This window comes from Mus caroli, chromosome 4 (assembly GCF_900094665.2).
Source record: "Mus caroli chromosome 4, CAROLI_EIJ_v1.1, whole genome shotgun sequence".
NCBI lineage: Eukaryota > Metazoa > Chordata > Mammalia > Rodentia > Muridae > Mus > Mus caroli.
Window position 1 is genome coordinate 7405575 of NC_034573.1, and position 22117 is coordinate 7427691.

Here is a 22117-nt window from a genome sequence, read left to right on the forward strand (position 1 = left end):
GCTGCAGGGCTGGTGAGATGGCTCAGTGATTAAGAGCACCGACTGCTTTTCAGAAGGTACTGAGTTCAAATCCCAGCAACCACATGGTGGCTCACAATCATCTGTCATGAAATCTGATGCCTTCTTCTGGAGTGTCTGAAGACAACTACAGTGTACTTACAGTGTACTTACATATAATAAATAAATAAATCTTAAAAAAAAAAAAAAAAAAAAAAAAGAGCACTGGCTGCAGTCATGGGTGCCTCACACCTCTGTGTAATTCCAGTTCCCGGGGATTCAATATTCTCTGGCTTTCTTGGGCACTGAGCACAGACATGGTGCATACACATACAGGCAAAACACTCAAACATATAAAATTTAAAAATTTTAAATTAAAAAAAAAAAAAAAAATCAAGCCGGGTGTGGTGGCGCACGCCTTTAATCCCAGCACTCGGGAGGCAGAGGCAGGCGGATTTCTGAGTTCGAGGCCAGCCTGGTCTACAAGTGAGTTCCAGGACAGCCAAGGCTACACAGAGAAACCCTGTCTCGAAAAACCAAAAAAAAAAAAAATCAGCTGGGCAGTGGTGTCATACACGCCTTTAATTGCAGAGGCAGAGGCAGGGGAATTCTGGGTTCAAGGCCAGCCTGATCTACAGACTGAGTTCCAGGACAGCTAGGGATACACAGAGAAACCCTGTCTCTGAAAAACAAAAAAACAAACAAAAAAGAAACAAAACAAAGAAACAAAGTACTTTGTGCATCTTAGGTGACTCACTTAAAAACTGGATAAAGATGCTATCTGGGGGGTTAATGTCAATAAAATGTTATGTATGTGGATAATGAAAATGTGTTATGAGACATATTCTAATAAAAACTGAGAAACTAAAAAAGTTTTTACATCTCTTTATTCCTCTATTTATTTCTGCAAATACCACATACCTAAAAACAAATCAGGGCTGTCAAGACGGCTCTGTGACTAGCACTTGCCACACAAGCTGGACAACTTAAGTTCTAGCTTCTAACCCCACAGGACGGTGGAATGGAAAGAGAACTGAATCCATAAAATTACCCCCCAAAAAACAACTACCATGGCTCTGAGCTCTTGCGAGCTCAAAAACTTACGAGAGAAGCCAGAACTAGTTGATGTTTAATAGCCTCAGTCTCCAACAATTCAGATGCAAGAACTACCCTTTCTCTTTATATGTGACTTCACGTGACCCTTTCACCTTTATATGGTCTAATTCTTAATGGCTATGTTACAGTACATTAAATTCACCAGCAGCGTTCGAAGTTTCTTCTCCCTATTTATAGACCAACCCCCACATTTTGCTAGGAAAGAACCATTTATGGTCACAGAAATCAGTGTGTGCTTCAATTTATCAATGAATCTGTACTACGTAAAAGGAACTCACCTCCGGCAATTTTAAGGAAATCTTCGCCTGTTGCTTTGTAAACCTAAGAAAAAATGAGACATTACAACAGGTTCTAAACCAGCTATCATATGCTAATAGGCACCTGGAGAGGTCAGGCATGCTGGGCTGTGAGCACATACCTCAATGTACCGGGTCCCCATGTGATGTTTGTGCCTCTGCAGGGCTAGATCTCTGTGCTCCTCACTTACAAATCTAACCAGAGCTTCTCCGTTCCTCCGGCCCTGAGCATTCAGGCAAAGTGCTGCGCCACCCCTTTCAAAGAAGCAAAACAGATGGCAGGTGAGGCAAACACACACAGAAAAAGAACAGAAAACCCTGTTCTCTTCTGAAACTGAGCAAAACAAAGAGAAGAAAACCAACTTGGCAATATTGAGTCCTTTGAAGAACCTTGCAATATCTTGATCTGAAGATTGCCAGGGCAAACCTCGAGCTCTGACCACTGTGCTGTCATCAATAAGTTCCATCTTGCTGCTGTGAAGGAAACACAACTTCATGTTGCCTGGTTAATGCCCAGCAAGCTGCTTGGCTACATACAAGACCTGCTAAAGACCACAGTGACTTGCAATCCAGAATTCCTCCATACCCTCCCAACTTGTCTGTGGACAGCTCAAAGAATCAATTGCATCACTATAGAATGATGGCTTGCTGTTGGACTAGTACAGCTAACGCATTCAGGAAACCATCTATCAGTTGAATAGCTCCTTCCCTGCTTTAAGTTCAAAACCATCTCAGATCAGTTTACAGAAAGGAAAATTCTCTCGGTACCCTTACAGCCTGACTTAGAAAGAAGGGCTGCCTGGTTTGGTTTGTCTTGGTTTCACTCCTGACTACTTGCAGGTGGCAAAACCAGCCCAAGGCTGACCTTTAATTTGACAACTTCCTACCCTCACCTTCCAACAGGAGCCTGAGCCACCATACGGAGGTCAAGTAGGGGTGGGGTGGGACTTCAACTTTTTGAATCCAGCTTGACAGCAAGGATCAGAATAAAGCTACAATTAACCCCCACAGGGAATGTGAGCATGTGATCAGAAGACTATTAAAGTATCTATCTCCCTCATCAAATGGGAGTGCCAGCAAGCACAGGGTGTTTATGGAAACACTTGGGAGTCTCCATGCCTTAGTGAGTCACTTTCAAATCGCCCAGTATACATTTTGACACCTTTTGATGTTTTGTCTTTCTCCTGTTCATATTTTCAGTCATTTTAGGACATTTTCCTAGTGAGTCACTTTCTCTACAACAGAATGAGAGCTAAAGACTCTCCACTGGCAGAGCTGTCCAAGTTTCTGTTCACCACTAGGTGCCAGGCAATCTTACAACATTCACGACAGTGACCAACAACCAAGTCACACTCCTCCCGAGATGTCCCTGGTGACGAAGTAGATACCGATAGTGTATATACATGACTTACCCCATGAACATTAAGAACGCCTCTAGAGACCCATCTGTGTTATGTGTATGTATACACACCTACACGAATTCATGTGCATCCTGTGCACAGGCTAGAGCGCATTTAATCCCTTTGGACGGCCTGATGTGGGAACAAGCCCCAGGTCCCGTGCTTGAGCAGTAGGCACCCTTAATAAACCATCTTCCCATTCCCTGCGACTTTCCCTTCAGAGAGGGGAGACAGACAAGAAGGCTATAGTAAGAATCACAGACAGAGGATGTCCCTAAGTCAGTGAGTAATTAAAGATGCCAGCACTTCACTAAATTTGAATCTCACATACAAAGCTTGCTTTAAATAACAGATGGCCAAACACTAAGAAGTGGTAGACAGGTTTAATAAAGTTAGGAAATTCTAAGGGGACTTAAATGTTCCAAGAAAGAACGATGAATAGTACTCAGCCACTCACCAAGTGCCACTTTCAAACTTGTAGTTTACTCTCTCTGGATCTGAAAATCTGTGATCTAGAAATGAGAGTATACAGTCATCGTTCTGGCTTCTAGACAGCAAAGCTGTGCAATGTAGTCAAAACCAAGAGTAAAGGGATCGAATCCCAGCACCACACAATCACCACCGTGACACTCACTGTAGGGCTCGGAGATCATTGCTAAAATTATGTTCCCCATGTCTTCAACTTGGGAGGCTCCATATCGGGACACAGAGTCATTCTTCTCAAAGTTCAGGCCTGTGGGGCTGAGTTAAGGAAACATTTGGACAGGTAGAGGAAAGTTACTCTGCTAGGCAGAATTTAAACTTAAAGATGGACAAGATCTTTACCAATCTTAGCATGATTGTTTCTCAGCAGCCAGGAATGCACCCAGTATCGTGCTGCCGCCCCCTCTGCCCTCTTGCAGCAAGTGTCCAAGTCAACCCTGTCCTGGGGCGTTACCAGTAAGAAAGTTTTGGTTTACTTAGGAAATAGCAAATGCATAAAAGCTGTGTGCAATTAGTGTCAAATCAAAGCAAGCAACTAATTAGAACCCTTGATCATTCATTATACACCCAAGGCAATGGCCAGGTAACTAAAGAGATGGCTGTCCATCGAGACCAGGAAGTACTGCAATTCACGCCGCGTAACACCAATGACATCATTTCCATGCTTTGCCTAGAACTTCCCTTCCACAATAGTTTTACAGCCCTGTAGGATATCATATATTTAACAGTAATACATACAAATTCAAGTTCTCTCACAGCCAGTTTTAAAAATAATTCAAGCACTTAGAACCAATGATGTCGTATGTTTTGACATGGTGACCTCACTGTGTTGCTCAGACTGTGTGGACCCTCCCACTGGAGGTTCTAAGAACACAGGTACATACCATGACCAACCTTAATGTAACTTGACAATGTCAGTATTCTCACTGAGTAAACCACAATGTGTATTACGTGTAAATCACAACTAATTTTTTAAGATTTTTAAGTATTTTTAAAATTTGCACTATATCTTATTTGTGTGTGTGGCCTTTCACTCTAAAAACTGCCATTCAGTGTGTGGGAATGTTTATACCACAGCCAGTGTGTGGCAACGAGGACAGTTTTCAGGAGGTGACTCTCCTCGTCTACCACGAGGCTGCCAGAGACTGGACTCAGGTCACCTAGCAGCAGGCTGACCTGCTGAGCCAGCTCACTGGTCCAGACTACATTTTTAACAGCACAACAGGAATCAAAGATAATCCTGTGAGAACGCTCCTTCTCTCTGAGTTTGGAGTACAGGCACTCCTGGGTTGGACTGATGTCGGCCTTATAGCAAACTATTCCCCAGCTGATACATTTCTAAAAATTTATTATACATAAGTACACTGTAGCTCTGTCTTCAGACACACCAGAAGAGGGCATCGGATCCCATTACAGGTGGTTGTGAGCCACCATGTGGTTGCTGGGAATTGAACTTAAGACATCTGGAAGAGCAGACAGTGCTCATAATTGCTGAGCCATCTCTCCATCTCTGTGACAGTTTTTAAAAGTTAAAAGAAAAGTATTAAAAAAACAAAATAGGAAGTAGAACACAATTCAACAATTCAGAGTCTAGTCAGAGTCAATACCACCACTTCTTTTTCATGTCTTTAAAGTCATTTCTCACCCCACAGCCCCCTGCTCGCTCAGTAGAGACAGTTCCCAAGGAATGACTTAACCCCACTAACTTCCGCTTATCTCTAAAGCCAAAGCCATGGCCACCTCATGCTCTGGCTTTGTGTGAAGACTGAGATAAAAACCCCACAACACGAAGCAGACATTTAATAACAGCAGGCTCCACTCCTTCAGACACTTTAGTGCCTACTTTAACCCACGATGGCCAGACATACATTTATGACTGAGAAAAACCTGAACTGTCATGGATAACCACCAATCTCAGATGAAAGATCAAGTCCACACTCTTGCCTCTGCCTTTCCACTGTCCAGAGAGAAAAATAAACATGTGGGGGATTAAGAGGGTCCGCTCCAGCAAATTCGCAAGCAAGACAATAGAAGCCTACTGGGTCAACAGCTCTCATCTGCAGGAGCTGCCACTATGCATGTATGAATCCAAACCATGAAAACACAGAGAAGGACAGCTGCCCTATGAGTTCTAGGGAGTCAGGAAGGGCTACTGAGATCTTTGAAGAATCAAGGAATAGAAAGCAGCCCACTGCACAAGTCAGGGGGCTCAGGCTCAGCACCAACTCCACACATAGGCCCACCTAGTTCACTAAGTGGGAATGGGGTTTCTGTGTAGTGTGTACTGTGTGACTTTCAATAGCATGTTGTCCTCTACCCTCCAGTTATGAAATCTAAAAAAATAACAATAAAAGTGACTGCCGGATAAGGAGCACTGGGGTCATTTAATAGTTCCAACAGCTCCAATGCCACCCTAAGCATCATCCTAGGATAGTCTGGAGACAAGTGGCCAAGACGACACCGCGTAAGGACCAGCATGACAGTAGGTCAATATGGGAGACATAAAATTCCCTGAGCTGACATGTGTGTACCCTCGAAAACCTGGGGAAAAGCGTCCGTTTCCAGCAAAGCTGGTATTGTCTCCTCGAAGGATTTATACAACCAGGACAAGGAATACATTTTAGACCATCTAGTCATTGGTGCACTTCTTACTACAGGGGCAGACAGAGCCAATGTTAACCACACCCTAACTTTCCATCTTCAAAGAGAAGACTACCAACGGAGGTTTGTAGAAACAGATAGTAAAAAAGATTATTCTGCTCAAATTATACATTTTTCTTGTCTACAGTAAACCACTCATCTTGATTCCTTTGCCAATTTAGCCCAGAGTGACTGACAACCCAGCACCTTCCTACCTGCTCCAGGCCAGTCAGCGACATCCTAGGAAACTGATCAATTGTATCACAGTTCCTGAGCGTGGACAGCACCGCCCTTGATGCAGTTAACTCATCCTCAACTTTTGGTTCTGCTCCAGGAATGGGAAGATGAAGCCAACAGTGTGTCCTCAGAGTTCTCATGGCCTACAGGGAGCCACTTGCAACAGGAACGATTCACTGTAGGCGATTCACTGTAGGCGTTAGGTAGAAAATCCAGGTGCTAAAGACAAAGGGTATGCAGCTCCTACCCTGAGGTCTGCTGGGGATACCGCTGTGCAGAGCTGCAGGCTGTCACCAGGCTAGGGGGCTCTCCTCCCTGAGAGGCCACAAGGACCAGCCCCACACCCACCCACTTTCATCACGTGCGCAAAGGCCATTGATAAGAGACGGATTCACAGCTTTCCTTTTATGCACAGATTTAACATTTGTTTGTTTGAGACAAGACTTACTTGTGTAGTTCTGGTCTAGAACTTTAAATCACACTAGCCTTGAACTCTCAATTCCTCTGCCTCCTGAGTGCTGGGATGGAAGACATAAACCACCACATTCAACTAAGTTTGGTCTCTTTTCTCTGTGTGTGTGTGTCTGTCTGTGTCTGCGTGTGCATGTATGTATACACAGGGATAAATAAAGTCATTTCCTTCACTATTCACACTAGCCCATCATCATCAACACCAACAATATGAAGAAGCTAGGATTCAGAGATGGTCTCCAGCTCGGTTTTTCAATTGTAGGTAAAGGAACTGGAATTGTAACAGCTACACTTGGACCAAATACACAAGTTCCTGCTCTAAGCTAGAAAGCTTTGCTCAATCTGTTTTACTTTCAGCAATATTTTGAGAAAAAAAAAATACTGAATTTATAAGTCAAGGAGAGAGATGAAAAGTAAAAATGCAAAGTCTCCTTTTTGTGATGAAACAAATTTGCAGCTAAAGAATCATTTTACTAAATTCTCATTTTTAATTAAGAATGCGTCACTGGCTTTTGGCTTGCGCGGTTCTATACAATACATACCACCATATTTCCCATTGTGCTACCAGCAGTTCAAAGTTGTAACAACTTTCACAAGTCACTGGACCTGCTACATGCCCAAGCCCTGTCTTTACACGTGTGTGTACACACATACCCTTACATATGCTCAATCCGTTTCCTTACCAGAACTGAACACAGATAAGAAAGGGAAGGCATCTCTTGTTCTTTGTGCACGTTTGGACTACACACTGCTGAGTTCCGTCCCCAGCCCTAGGGGTTTTCCTAATGCTTTAGCACCAGTACTTTCCTACATCAAGGCCTATTACATTTTGGAATACTTGCTGCTACAACTGGTGCGAAGAGAAGGTGCGAGGAGCCTGTACCTCCTGGTTTACTGCAAGGCTGGATCTGTAACTTACTCAACTGTGCCCTGGGGCAGCCACAACAGCCCAGACAGGCTCAGCCAGTTTTACAAACCAGAAATGCCAGGAGGGAATAAAGAAGAATACAGCCTAGCTCAGTGGGAACAAGAACCCACATTTCAGGCTATACTGAACAAAGTATCATCCATAAAGAGGGTGGGACAAGTAGGTGAAGCTGTCTGGACGACATGAGCCTTTCGTTTATCACCACCTTTGGTGAGACAAGCTTAGCCCCATAAAGCTCATCTCTACTAGCTTACACTGACAAACTTCTTCCCTTACTGCCAGAAAATGGACACACTTCCAATGCATTTACTTGCCACATGTAAACAACCCCTCTTCTGAAGCTACGGCTTTAGCTTGTATCTAAGACAATCACACAGAACACAGAAAATATATTAGAAAAAATAAGTCTCATAATTATATCCCAGCAGACATTCTCCATCAAAGTCCTGCCCAAGACTCCTCAGAAGACAGTGCTGTTACCTCCCTATTGTATGTACAGGCTAACACAAATATTATGTTGCCAGACATGAACACACCCATGGTACTGAAAAAGGAGGAGCCATCAGGTAGCACATAGTAGGAGTACATCAATAACTAACATTCCCACAAGTATAGGGAAAAGGATGAAGAAGAAAATAGCAGGCACTGTGTATGCTTTTTCAAAATAACATACAGGGCTGGAGAGATGGCTCAGAGATTAAGAGCACTGGCTGCTCTTCCGGGGGTGTGTGTGGGGGGGGGGGCACAGTTTGGTTCCCAGTTGACAGGGAGGCTCACAAACGGACTGTAACTCCAGTCTGAGAAATCAGGCTTTTTTTTTTTTTTTTTTTTTCCGGAATCTTTTACATTTCGTTTTTTTCAAGACAGGGTTTCTCTGTGTAGCCCTGGCTGTCCTGGAAGTGGGGTTTTTTTTTTTTTTGTTTTTTTTTTTTTTTTTTTTTTTCCGGAACCACACGAAAGTGGTAGACAGAAAGACAGACACACACACGCGCGCGTGCACGTGCACAAAGCAAAAAACCCATACACATTTTTAAAAGAAAAAGAAAGAAAAAAGCAGGTCTGGGCTAAGATGTAACTCAGTTGGTAGGGCACTTGCCTAGGCAGCATGAGGTCATGGATTTATAAATGCTACATAAATGCTACAAAACAAGCAGGAACATTTGGGATGCAGAGTCTTGGAAGAGAGTCATAAGTCCATCACATAGCACGTTTGAGGCCAGCTGGGACTACATGAGACCCTGTCTTTCACACATACACAACTAAAAGGGTACCATGCCAGGCAGTAGTGGCACACACCTTTAATCTCAGCACTCAAGAGGCAGAGGTAGAGACAGCTTGGTCTACAGGCTGAGCTCCAGGACAGTCAGGGCAACAAAGGGAAACCCTGTCTCAAAAGAAAAAAGAAAAGAAAAAAGCCATAGCAGCAAACTCTCTTATACTAGAAATATGCTGGGTAAAATATTCAAATTCTTAGCTTGATTTCATTTACACTTTTCAAGGGGAAAAAAGATCCCTATGTAACAAACCCAACTTCCTGGAGGTATTAGCATAATGAAGGGCCAAGTAAAGGAATTTCAAACCCACCAGATGAGTCAGATGCAACCTACATGCAGTTAAGATATAGGTAGGTACAAGCCAACAAAACAAGTGGCGGCTCACATCTGAACCTTAGCTACGTGGAAGGCAGAAAATGCAAACTCGTGAGGCCACACTGTCAATCTCATGTGTGTACACATATATATTATGTATAATATACTTACAACTTATACACAAGTGATGTATAATTTATATATTTATATGCATTACACACACACACACCCCTATATATCCAATTAGTGTTGCTAGAGGGCCTCCTAAATAACAATTATCTGAGAATTCTCACTAAGGTTTTCTTGTGACTGCACATAGTCCCATGTGACTACAGAGGTGAGGATGGCCCTGAACTCCTGACTTTCCTGCCCCCACTTCTCTCATGCTGGAATTAGTATGTGCATCACCACATAAACACCTGGTTTACACAGTGGTGTTGATGAACATCAGTTACTAAAACCAGGGCTTCCTAGGTGCTAGACAAGCATCTGAGCTACATCAAAAGGAGAGAATACTTCTAGAATTAAAATAAGTCATACAAAATTTACCTGTGTGCTAGCTGGAAGCCAGCAGTTACTTCCAGTTCCTTAACGTATTACAGACCACAAGGCAATGTGTCTGATCACCTGGTTCACACTGTGCAGACGGGATGCCAAAGATAATTCCCCCCCCCCCCCCCCGGTAACAAGGCTGTCTACCAGAGCATGCCTTAACTGTGCACTTGAGGACATTTTCAATCCTTTTCATATGACTTAGTGCCTACAAGGAACAGTCAGTGCGCTTTCAGCCATCTTTTAAATTGGGTAGTGGCTTGAGTCATTACAATGGTCTTGTTCAATTAATCATGAAACCTCACGCAGAAATGTGCCACAATCACCGAGTATTTTACAGAAGAAGAAAGACACGTTAACAAGGCCATTCACCTGAACTAACAGGTACCCGAAGCTTTCAAAGTTCTCTAGCCAGTGTCACACAGGTTGCAAACTTTATGTGGAAAACGGTTCCAACAGATTTTTCAATCACTAAGTCCATTTTAAAGCTGTTTGTGGTGCTGGTGAGATGGCTCAGTGGTTAAGAGCACTGACTGCTCTTCCAAAGGTCCTGAGTTCAAATCCCAGCAACCACATGATGGCTTACAACCATCCATAACAAAAATCTGATGTCCTCTTCTGGAGTGTCTGAAGACAGCTACAGTGTACACACATATAATAAATAAATCTTTTTTTAAAAAAAGAAGCTGTTTGCAGCTAGCTGTGTTATCTCTTCTGATAGTCCCAATAGCCTAGGAAGAAGCCGTCACAGCGGCCAGGCACTAGATACTGTGGTCACATGCTCCCTGACATTACTCTTTCCAAGTCTTCCCTACTCTAACACAAGGAAACCGAGGCTGATGACTGCCAACGCTTAACTCTAATACATTAGACCTTAGACTTCATGCTTTGTTTTCATTTTTAGACTCAGAGTTTCTGTGTGTAGCCCTGCCTGACTTCGAACTCAGAGATCTGCCTGCCTCTGCCTCCCAAGTGCTGAGACTAAGGGCATCCATCACCACCATCCAGGCTAGAGCTCATGTTTTAAGCACTATGCTACAGCATTTCGTCTTTAACCTACGGGAAAAACAGGCTATCATGCACAGCCATCAAGAGGCAGCAAAGAACAGAGCCAACCCATATCAGCCTAGAGACCACACACTAGCGCTGAGTGGAGACTCACAATTTTACTATCACCTTACGACTGAAAGGCTTCCCTGCTATAAGCTCAAAGAAGCACCACAGTACAAAAGCAGGCAAGGTTCTTCAGAAGGACAAGTGATCACAGGTATATAATCTGCCAGATGTGGCGGTGCACGGACTCAAACCCCAGCACTGGGAAGACAGATGCAAGCAGATCTCGGTGAGTTCCAGGTCAGCCTGCTCTATATTCTAGGCTAGCCAAACGTACAGTAAGTCCTTGTCTCAACAAAAGAAAATTCTTTCTCAAAATAAGGACATTTGTACCTGATAGATCAGAGCCTCTCACTTATGAAACACCTTTATGTTGTTGGGCTGGGCATGATGGCAGAGCCAGGTGGATCTGTGAGTTCAAGGACATCCTAGTCTACAAAACAGGTACTAGGACAGCCAGAGCTAAACAGAAAAACTCTGTTTTTAGCTGCCACCCCTTGCCCCCAAAAAACCTTGCCCTTCAGTTTTCTGGTTGCACAGTGGGGCAACATCCTTTCGGCACTAAACGTCACAGAACGTCCTTCTGTGAGGCTACTAAAGCAACAGGTAACCGAGTTTTGATATTTTCTTGTGTATGGATGTGAATGCCAGGCTTTCAAATCAGGGCCTCGCATACTCTATCACTAAGTCTTATCCTGGCCCTAAGTGTCCTTTCTTTCACATGCTCGTTACATTAGACTATCAAAAGTAAGTCCTTTAATAAAGGTTTGACAATAAAAGTAAATATGTATTACTGTCCATCTTCACTAATGAGAATAATTAGTTCACGAGTAACAAGATGCAGGGACCTTCACTCCCCGCACTGTGGAGCAGAGGCAGCTGGATCTCTGTGAGTTTGAGGCCAGTGTGCTCTACTTATCAAGTTCCACCACAGCCAGGGCTACAGACGTATATGTCTTAATATACGTCTTAAACAACATTTGTCAAAAACAACAAAAAAAAGCAAAACAAAACAAAACAAAACAAAAAAGCTTCAGAAGTTAGAAGGAAATAATTCAATTTCAGGGATTTAAAAAAAGCAGCTATTTTATTTTAGTAAATGAATAAAAATCACTTATACAAATAGCTCTGTAACCAAAATGTCAATAGAAAATAGCTATTTTTTTCTTCAAGGAATCTGATATAATTTCCTTTTAAAAAACAAAGGAAACAAAACCAGACAAGCTCCACCCCCATGATCCTCTCCCCAGGTCGCCTGATAGCATGCCTTGCAATGCACAGTTCACCTGACAGATAAGGCCTTTCCAGGCAGCATTGTGTAACTCACACACGGCTAGCACACCTGCAGCTGGAATTACTCTAGAAGCCTAAACCAAGACTAGAAATAGTTTCAGAGCAGACACAAAAAATGGTGGTGGGGAAAGCACCGAATCGGAGCAGCACTCACACAGTTCCTAAGCCCCGTTCCTCACAGCAGCCATCCGTTCTCCTGTCTGAAGCATGCCGAGTCCACAAAGCTTTCACTTAGGAGCACAAAGCCAGGCAAGCTGAGGTCCCACTCTACAGAGTGGCAGGCACTCAAGACCCAGTTAGTTACGAAACTTCATCAATACCTTTAGCTTCCTTTTCCACCATAAAAACCCCAACACTGGGACTGGGGCAGGGGCAGAGGCACTGGGTGATAAAAGATTTGCACAGAAAATGCTAGAATTCTCATTTTTTCCATCTTCCATAAGTACCTTGAAAAACCACACACTCGCAAGTTCTACAAAGTCACTTTCTCTACCAAAATCAAAAAAAGGGAAAAGAAAGGAAAACCTGTCACACACAAAAGTGCATGAAGACAAAGCAATTGCAGCTGTAAAATCCAACCCAGTCTTCACAATTCTCAGTACTTAGCCCAAATGAACTAAAAATGCATTTCTCCCCACAGTCATGTACAATGGTACTTACTTAGAGCAACTTTATTCTTAACTGTCACAAGTGGGTACCAACCAAGTCTTCAGTAGGAGAGTAAATGACCTGTGCTCTATCCAGGTAATACTGTGCAACACCAAAAGGAGATGAACAGCCAGGCGGTGGCACCATTAGTTCCACACTTGGGAGGCAGAAAGACCTCTGTAAGCTAAAGGCCAGCCTGGTCTACTAGAGTTCCAAGACAACCAGGGCTACACAGAGAAACCCTGTCTCGAAAAACAAAAACAAAACGAAGGGAGGAAGGGAGGGAGGGGAAAGGAGCTGAACTTTTAAACCATGAAAATAAATCCAAGCACCTTAGACATGTATGATTGGGTTTTAAAAGCCAATCTGAAGAGACTGTTGCTATTTCACTCTGACCACCTGATTACAAGACTTCCTGGGAAAGTCAGAAGCACAGGGGCAGGAAATCACTCTATACTGTGTTTTCTGATGAGCCCCCCCCCAACCCCGGGAGGGGGTGCGACTGGGGACACATCATCGTACATGTGCCATGGCCTCTAATGTAAACTGAGGGTAATACAGCAAAGCCAACTAAGGCAGGGGTGGGGATCTCATGGACAATCAGAACTTTCTGCTCAATTTGCTCTGATCTAAAATTATTCTTTAAAAAAAAAAAAAAAAAAAAGATCTGTGACTGGGTGTGATGGCTCGTGCATATAACTTTTTTTTTTTCTTTTTTTTTTTGAGACAGGGTTTCTCTGCATAGCCCTGACTGTCCTGGAACTCACTTTGTAGACCAGGCTGGCCTTGAACTCAGAAATCCGCCTACCTCCGCCTCCAGAGTGCTGGGATTAAAGGCATGCGCCACCACGCCCGGCTCGTGCATATAACCTTAACACCCAAAGGGAAGCGGTGGCGAAGTAGGATTGCCAAGTTCCCAGCAAGCCTATATACCACAGAGCAAGTCCCCATTTCAAAACAAAACAAAAACAGTACTGGGAATTACATTTTAATTAGATATAAAATGAAGAAATTCTCCTAACACAGTACCACAGCCATTGGCGTTCCAAACAAATCTACATCTCTTCTATACTTGCATTTCAAAAAAAAACAAAAAAACAAAAACAAAACAGAAAAACAAAAATCAGGCTGGGCAGGGAGGTGCACACCTATAATGCTGGCACTTACAAGTGGGGGCAGGAGGGGCAGGAGATCACCCTTGCTGACACAGAAAGTTCTAGGTCAGCTTGGACTACATGAAACTCACTGGAAAAACTAGAAAGATTTAAGAATAATGCAACTTTGTGAACAGTGAGAAAGTAAGTATGCCAACCTGGACACTCTGTTACCAGCGGGCAGACACGCTCACACTCTCTATCATCGGACGAAACCATCAAGTGTATTTAATGCCTATCTTCATGTTTCCAAAGTTCAGAACCATTTCCATATTAACAAGGAACTAACAAGTGGTTTAAAAGAGCGCAGCTCTTCAGCTCACACATGCTCAGACAGATGGACACGGCCGATACTCAGAGTCTGAACCTTTCCTTTGACCTCTAAGGTAGGTTAGGCAGTCTGGTCACAGAAATAACAATTTTTCTGAATAGAAAGATTGATTATTTCAGCAGGAATGAAAGGTAAAAGCCTGTGCTAAGAAGAGTCAATAGCATTTCTAAAATAGTAAAGGGGGGAAAAACATTAATCAAAACATTTAAAGTTAAGAGTCCATTTTTTGTTTGTTGTTTAAAGGCAGGGGTTCCATCAGCCCAGACCAGCCTGAAGCTTGCTACACTCCACCAAGGATCCCCTGGCACCTCTGGCTCCAGCTCTGTTTTTAATCAGATGCATTGCTAAACCACCATGAGTTCTCCTTCCAATGTCAAGAATTAATGTATGTAGGAGGAAGCCCATCCTGATGCAGTCACAGTTTATCCATTTACTTATTTCTGATTTTTATCACCATGCACTTGAAGAAGAGCTGCCAACATACGATTACATAAGTAGAGTTAGCGGGGACAGCAGGCCAAAGTGCTGGCGAATCTCCCTCCCCAGCCGTCTCGGTATCCCTCCCCAGAGGTCAGCTACTAAAGCATGCTGGGAAGCAGCAGAGAGCAAGGAAGCAACCCAAGTACCACAGCCCTCACCTCACCTCACCTCAGCCTCATCAGAGGCCAAGAAAACCGACGGAAGGATTTCTCTGCATTGCCAACTATCTGAGAAAACTAAAAATGCCTTCTTCACATAGAGGACCTCACACATATAGCAACAGACACTTTACCAATACGATGAGAGTACCACCTGAACCCAGTGTTACAGATGGTTGAGAGCCAACCCCTATAGATGCTGGATGCGGAGAACAGAAGAGCTCTTAACTACTGAGCCATCACTCCACAGCCCATGACCCCCTAAAGTGGCTTTCAAGGAGAAATCTAACCCAGCTTCCCTTCTGATATACTAATACATGACTATTTACTAGTACATTAAAGACATTTCATAGATATAAGACAATAGGTCCTTCATGGTACAAGACTTCTATAAGCATCAAGACAATTTAACAATATATGAAGCATCCACTATACTATTTTCCTAGCAAGTGGCACACTCCTTCAATCTCAGCACTTAGGAGGCAGAGTCAGGTGGATCTATGAGATTGAGGCCAGCTTGATCTACATAGTGAGTTCTAGCCAGGACAACCAAAACTATATAGTGAGACCTTGTCTTGAAAAAAATTAAACAGTAAAAATAAACTAAAAATATTATCTTTTTTTTTTTTTTGGTTTTTCGAGACAGGGTTTCTCTGTGTAGCCCTGGCTGTCCTGGCACTCACTTTGTAGACCAGGCTGGCCTCGAACNCTCTGCCTCCCGAGTGCTGGGATTAAAGGCGTGCGTCACCACGCCCAGCTATATTATCTTTTATAAGCAAATATGTTCAAAACAACAGGTTCTCCTCTCCCAATTTTTTGAGACAGTCACCACTATGTCTGGCACAGTCCCTGTTTTACCATGCCCCCAAATATCTTACCATATTCCCAAGATCAGGTTGGTATATACTTAAAAAAGTAAGGTTTAAGAGAGCACCCAGAGCCGGGCGTGGTGGCGCACGCCTTTAATCCCAGCACTTGGAAGGCGGAGGCAGAGCCAGAGCCAGGCGAATTTCTGAGTTTGAGGCCAGCCTGGTCTACAGAGTGAGTTCCAGGACAGCCAGGGCTACACAGAGAAACACTGTCTCGAGGAAAAAAAAAAAAAGAGCACCCAGTACTTCAAAACAAAAATCTTACCTAATGTAAAGAACCAAAAATAGACCCTAAGACCAAAACAATCAGGCACAAGTTCCACTGGGATCTGTAGACAAGTGAAGTGTTCATATTTTATCTAACCTACCAAATAAATGTGTGCATCTTTCTACACACACACACACACACACACACACACACACACACACACACACACACGATATACGCGAATACTTATCATCGGAACAGAAACACCTCACATACATAAAGCCGTAGGCTCAGGTACCTGATCCAGCCCAGCTGGTCAGGGACTACTCTGCAGTATTGTCACTTCTTCCTCACACAGCACACGTCACATTTGGCAGGAACACTTTGACCCACACACTGACACTTCAAGGCATTTTTCTTGAGGCAGGTCCTGTGGCTAACACCTTTAATTCTAGCACTGGGTAGGCCTGAGGCAGAGGGATACCTGTAAGTCTGAAGGCAGCCTCCTTCCACTACCTGAGTTCCAGGCCAGACCAAGTTCTGTCTCCAAAACTTAAAAAACAAACAGAAAGGAAAGGAAAGTGCAAGGCTGAGACACGAAGCACTCTTAGGTGAACTGAAAGGATACTCTCTGTCATTGCTGCGACATCCAGCTTGTCGATGTCAGGAGAGCCGGGGCAACACTTCTTGAATTCTTTCCGAAGATCGAAAAAGGAATAGAAGCACTCAGGCAGTAACACATTCTGAGGGAGGATAAGGCAGAGGTTGTTAACTAGGTGAGTCTGGTCCACGTTTCTCTAGTAACCAGGAGCCTTAGGGTAGAATATAGTTAACATTTTACCACAGTTGTTAGAAATATTAAATTCAATGTGGCCTGGCTTTACTTTTAATCCTTGGCCACCAATATTGCCTTAAATCCTAGAGCAGTTTCACAAAAGCCATCTCATTTTAACAGAACTCATTTTAACATGGTCACTATGCCTTCTGATTAAGCCATTTCTTGTTTTCTGTGCATGTTTCTATTTGTCTGCAGTTGTACCAGGTGTGTGTGTGGGTTCTCACAAAAGCCTCTGATCAAGAGCTGCAGAAACTGTGGGTTATCAGACGTGAGAGTAGGGAACCCATCTGCACCCTCTGCTGACTGCTGAGCCCTCCCCCTCCCCACACTCAAACCCTCTCCGAAGTTGTTACATATCAGGACTACCATGCTCTTAGTCATTTTGTCACAGACCTTTCCCGGCCATAATCATTTTAGACATTCTGTGTTTTCAGGTATCTGTTTTTACAGAGATAAACTTAGACTAAGATTATTTATGCATTTATTTATTTATTTATTTTGGTTTTTCGAGACAGGGTTTCTCTGTATAGCCCTGGCTGTCCTGGAACTCACTTGGTAGACCAGGGTAGCCTTGAACTCAGAAATCCGCCTCTGCCTCCCAAGTGCTGGAATTAAAGGCATGCGCCACCACGCCCTGCTAGACTAAGATTAAATGGGAAGATTTTGTAGTTCTAACTAATGTTGAATCCCAGTAATATGTATATTTGATAATAAAATTAGAAAACAGTAGTAGTACCTATGTTTTTTTTTTTTTTTTTTGGGAAAAGATTAGTTTTGTGCCAAATTATAGTTCCATATGGTTTTTTGCTCATTATTCTGGCTATATCTGAAAATTCACATTGTATTTTAAAGATAAGCATCGTAAGGTTAGAAAAAGAACTCAGTGTTTAAAAGCACTTGTTCAGTTCCAAGCATCCCCACGATAGCTCATGATCACTTGTAACTTCAGGCCCAGGGAGTCTGATACCTACCTCTGGTCTCCACAGGCATGCATACACATGGCACACATAATCCACACGGGCAAAACACCAATACATATTTTAAAAATAGAGATATAAATCTTAAAAAGAAAAAAAAAATCCCACAAGCTGGTAAGGTAACTCAGTGGGTAGAACACTCACTGCTTCAGTCTGATGACTTGAGTTTGATCCCTGGAAGCCACATAACAGCAGAAGGAGAAAATGGACCCCACAAGCTATCCCCTGATCTCAACAGGCACAACGTGGCACACTAGCGACAGAGACAGTTATAAAAATTCTAAAACAAGAAGGCATCCCAACAACCAGATAAGGGAGAGACTGCACAGAACTCTGCAGGCAGAGACTAGAGAGCTGTGAGCCCACAGCCAGCCGGAGTTTACACACAGAGACTGTCTCAAAAGTCACGCTAAAGAATGTAAGTCAGTGGCAGACAGCCTGCAAGCTTGTGCAGCCTCTAGGTGTTCAGCTCCTGAATAGACCACGAAGAAAAGGAGCTTTAAGTCAAAGCAAAGAGAAGTAGTTCGCATTCTCAGCTCTGAGCACCACGTCTGGCTGGTAAAGATCACTGTGCTAAAAAAACTGGTTTGGGATTTTTTGTTCATGTTTTGTATTTTTTTTCCTTAAAGTTTCCTTGTACATAGGCTGAACAAGCCTTGGAGTTTTTTAAGGTTTTTTGAGATAGCCCCACGAGCAAGCTGGCCTCAAACTAAGGGCTCTACCTGCCTCTGCCCCCTAAGTGCTGGAACTAAAGTTATGTGCCACCACACTTCTGATTCTCACCCCGGGGCACTCCCCTTGAATGTGCCCCCACACCTAGTTTTATGCAGGCTGGGGGTTGAACCCAGGATATCAAATACTCTATTATCTATTATCTATGTAAATCCTCAGCCCCAAAAGGTAATTCCTGGCTTCTGTTTCTGTTTGAAATACTATAGAACATGACCCCAGACTGGCTCTGAACTTATATTCTGGCTCATCCTAAGTACTGGTATTACAGACAAACATCACCATTCTTGGCTAAAAATAATTTTTGACAAGACCGAATTTAGGTTCCCCACCCCCTTTTTTACATACTTGGTGGGTGGAGCACACACATGCCACTGAATGAATGTGGAGGTCATAGGGGAAAGTCAGTGTCTTTCTTCTACCATGTGGGTCTCGAGACTGAAGTCCATCTAGCTTGCACGCAAACATCTTTACCTGCTGAGCCATTTCTAGCCCTAGATGTTTTAAAATTTTTTTCAAAATAGTTTGTGTTCATTAACTTGAAAATTCAATTTACTGTTTTAAAAAGAAAAAAGGAATTGTGTTTTTTTAATTTTTAAAAATTTTATATGTATTTTTCCTTCATGTATGTATGTACAGCTTGGTTAGGCTTGGTGCCCAGGGACTGTAAGCAGGCACTGGATCCTGTGCAACAGGAGTTACATAGATTTCAGATTATGTAGAATCAAGTGTATGATTGTGAGCCAGCCACCATGGGGGTGCACTGGAGACCAAACCCAGGTTCTTCTCAAGAGCAGCAAGTGCTCCTAACTGCTGAGCACTCTTTCCAGTCAGGAAGTACATGTTCTGAATGTTTGCCAAACATACAGTAACATAGTCTTTAGCCGATTCTATTCAGTATGATTTTCTCAAATTGTACCTGAAGTCAGAATTATCAAACCTTGGTAACAGATTTGAAGAACTACATAAACCACGAGTACCCACAATGCCCTATGGTCATGACAATCTATAGCAATAATTCACACAGTAGGAGAACATTAGTTTAAATCACTATTCCCATTTAAAATACTTAGCATTTATTTTATAAATATATTGACATCACACTAAATGAAACAGCAGACTAAGCAGGTTTGTATAAACATGCTGCTTGCAAAGGCAGTGCTTCCCTACATAAGCCTGGAGAATATATAATATGCTAAAGTCAGGGAAAACTCCGTGAGGCTTTTCTTCCATGTTTTATCATTTTGTGTGTAAAATGAATATATATAATTTGTATTATGCCATTTCTTCTAGTTTTTTATATTTAATTTATCTTAATAGAAATGGATCAGGAAGCTACCTTAATTTTTCTCTATAAATTTTCTGGAATGCAATGCTATCCTTCCAAAAAAAATAATATAAGAAACTGCTGGGAACAGAGTAACCAGTAGTAACCCAGCACCTGAAACAAAATGAAGCAGGGGCTGGAGAGATGGTTCAGTGGTAGAGCACTGACTGCTCTTCCAGAGGTCCTAACTTCAAATCCCAGCAACCACATGGTGGCTTACAACCATCTGTAATGGGATCTGATGCCCTCTTTCTGGTGTGCCTCATATATATATATATATATATATATATATATATATATATATGCACACACACACAAATATATAATCTTAAAAAAAAGAAAGAAAAAGAAAAAATGAAGCAGGGAGCTTTTGAGTAAATGGTCATCTTAGATATTAGCTAGCCTGGGCTATAAGGCCACCTCAAAAAATTGGGACTATTTCCCTTTTGCAAAGGAATTAATTCTTGGCCCTTCTTTTATGACTTGGGGGTTGGTAGGGACTCCTCCTTTGTACTTCTGACTTTGTGACACAGTTACCAGTATACCACCCCATGACATCAACTGGTTACTAGATTCCTTTAAAAGCAATGATTGACCTTCAAGGTGGAGGACCTGGCGACCCTCCTACAGACACTTTTCAAATGATTATATATTTAACTAACTTACCAGCTTTCCTTACTTTAGAGATGAAGGCAGACAAGCCAGAAGTAACAACCTGCCCATGCTGTCTGTTCTCTCTACCAACTTTCTGAGCTTCACAGTGCCCTGAACATAGCCTATCTTTTCAACCTTGGTGCCTACCTACTGGAGTGCAGGACACAACTAATTGGAGTTGTTAATAGGAACTACATTAGCACAAATTGGCTTCACTGGTGAGCTATCTAAGCTCTTCATTATCCTTCAGAAATATTCTTCCCAGAAGAGATCTGAAAAAATTGCATAATTTTTTTTCTACATGTTAGTAAAGATGACCCCAACTGAAACAAGGTGTCAGTGCACCCCTGTAATCTCAGCACAGAGATGAGGCAGGAATGCCATGAATTTGAAGCTAGCCTGGGCTCCAGATTGAGACCTTATCTCAAAAAATTCACTCATATACACAAGTAAATAAGAATTTTAAAATTTGGTTTTGAACATTTACTTGCAATCCAAGGGAAGTGTTCTAAAACATTTTACTACTTATGTCGGCCGTTGTTCCTTAAGCAGTCTTAAAAATATTTAAATGTTTACAAGTTTTTTACTCTTTGAAGGATAAAGCCATTTCACATTAAGGGAATTATCACAATTCGGTAAAATATCAGCCTTTTCTGCTTTAAATGACAGAAATTCAAACTTTTATTAGCTTTGGAAAATAGAGGCTGTAGAGCTGGAAACAAAGAAAATGTTTTAAATCGCCAAAGGATACCTGTAAGTTACTCCTTTCCCAGACATCTCCATGAAGTGTGCTAAAATAGACATAGTGATGTTAACCCTTAAGCTCCAGCACTCAGCTACACATCTGCAGTTTCCTCACTTCGAAGTACAGCAACATCAAGCTCACTAACACTTTGTAACTGTTACCATCCTTTTGATTCAGAACATTTTAATTTTTTCCAAAAGGAAAATCTGCACTATTACACAACTAACTCCCTACTTTGACTTCTTTAAAAGCAGGGTAATTTGAATGAAAATACACCTGTCTTTCCAGAAGCCAGAACAGACTGAGTTAGTTTGTTTCTCAGAGAGCATCCACCTGCTTTTCCAGAACCCAGCACTCTTACCTTCTTGGAAGCCTCGGGATGCAAGATCTGCCTGATGTGAAGCTGCCCGTCAGTACAGAGACAGAAGGAAGTCCCTAGCCCAATGTTCAGTTCATTGCTCACTGACTGGTTAAACTGCAAGAACAAGAGACACACGAGGGATGCAACGAAAGCAGAATTTACAAGCACACCAAAGTGGCCCAACTTGAAGATAACCAAAGAAAAACCCCTCCTGAAGACTGAGGCAGGACACCAGGGTAATACCACAATACCCTTTCCCCAGGAGCCTCCTCCTCCCACCCAGGCAAGGGAGCTTTCCAGCCAATCTGCAGTTTTTGTTCGGGAGTTGAAGTCACTTCCCAGCAGCCCCGAAATTCAGGATGAGACTAATTGGGTCACTTTTAACAGATTGCTTTCAGATTACGTCATATTATAGTATTACTTTTTCAATGTTTCAGGTTTAAGGAATACATATCCGATAAACAGGCGGGGTAATGAATAAGCAGAATTCTGTAAGGCGGCTGGTTATCACCTTTAGAAAATA

At 42.6% G+C, this 22117-nt stretch overlaps 1 protein-coding gene across 6 annotated transcripts in view; it reads right to left on the reverse strand.

Annotated features, from left to right (window-relative positions):
- The window catches only part of Esrp1 (epithelial splicing regulatory protein 1), a 56596-nt gene that overhangs the window by 32575 nt on the left and 1904 nt on the right, over positions 1–22117 (reverse strand). For 5 of the 6 annotated variants that reach the window (XM_021160313.1, XM_021160316.1, XM_021160315.2 and 2 more), the window contains exons 3-9: positions 21595–21708; positions 16592–16706; positions 3444–3542; positions 3267–3321; positions 1773–1883; positions 1532–1664; positions 1392–1434 (exon numbers count right to left, since the gene is read on the reverse strand). In XM_021160313.1, the coding sequence (XP_021015972.1) occupies positions 1392–1434; positions 1532–1664; positions 1773–1883; positions 3267–3321; positions 3444–3542; positions 16592–16706; positions 21595–21708 (670 nt within the window). The remainder of the gene's footprint in view (positions 1–1391; positions 1435–1531; positions 1665–1772; positions 1884–3266; positions 3322–3443; positions 3543–16591; positions 16707–21594; positions 21709–22117) is intronic. The other variant, XM_021160314.1, reaches the window with a different exon arrangement.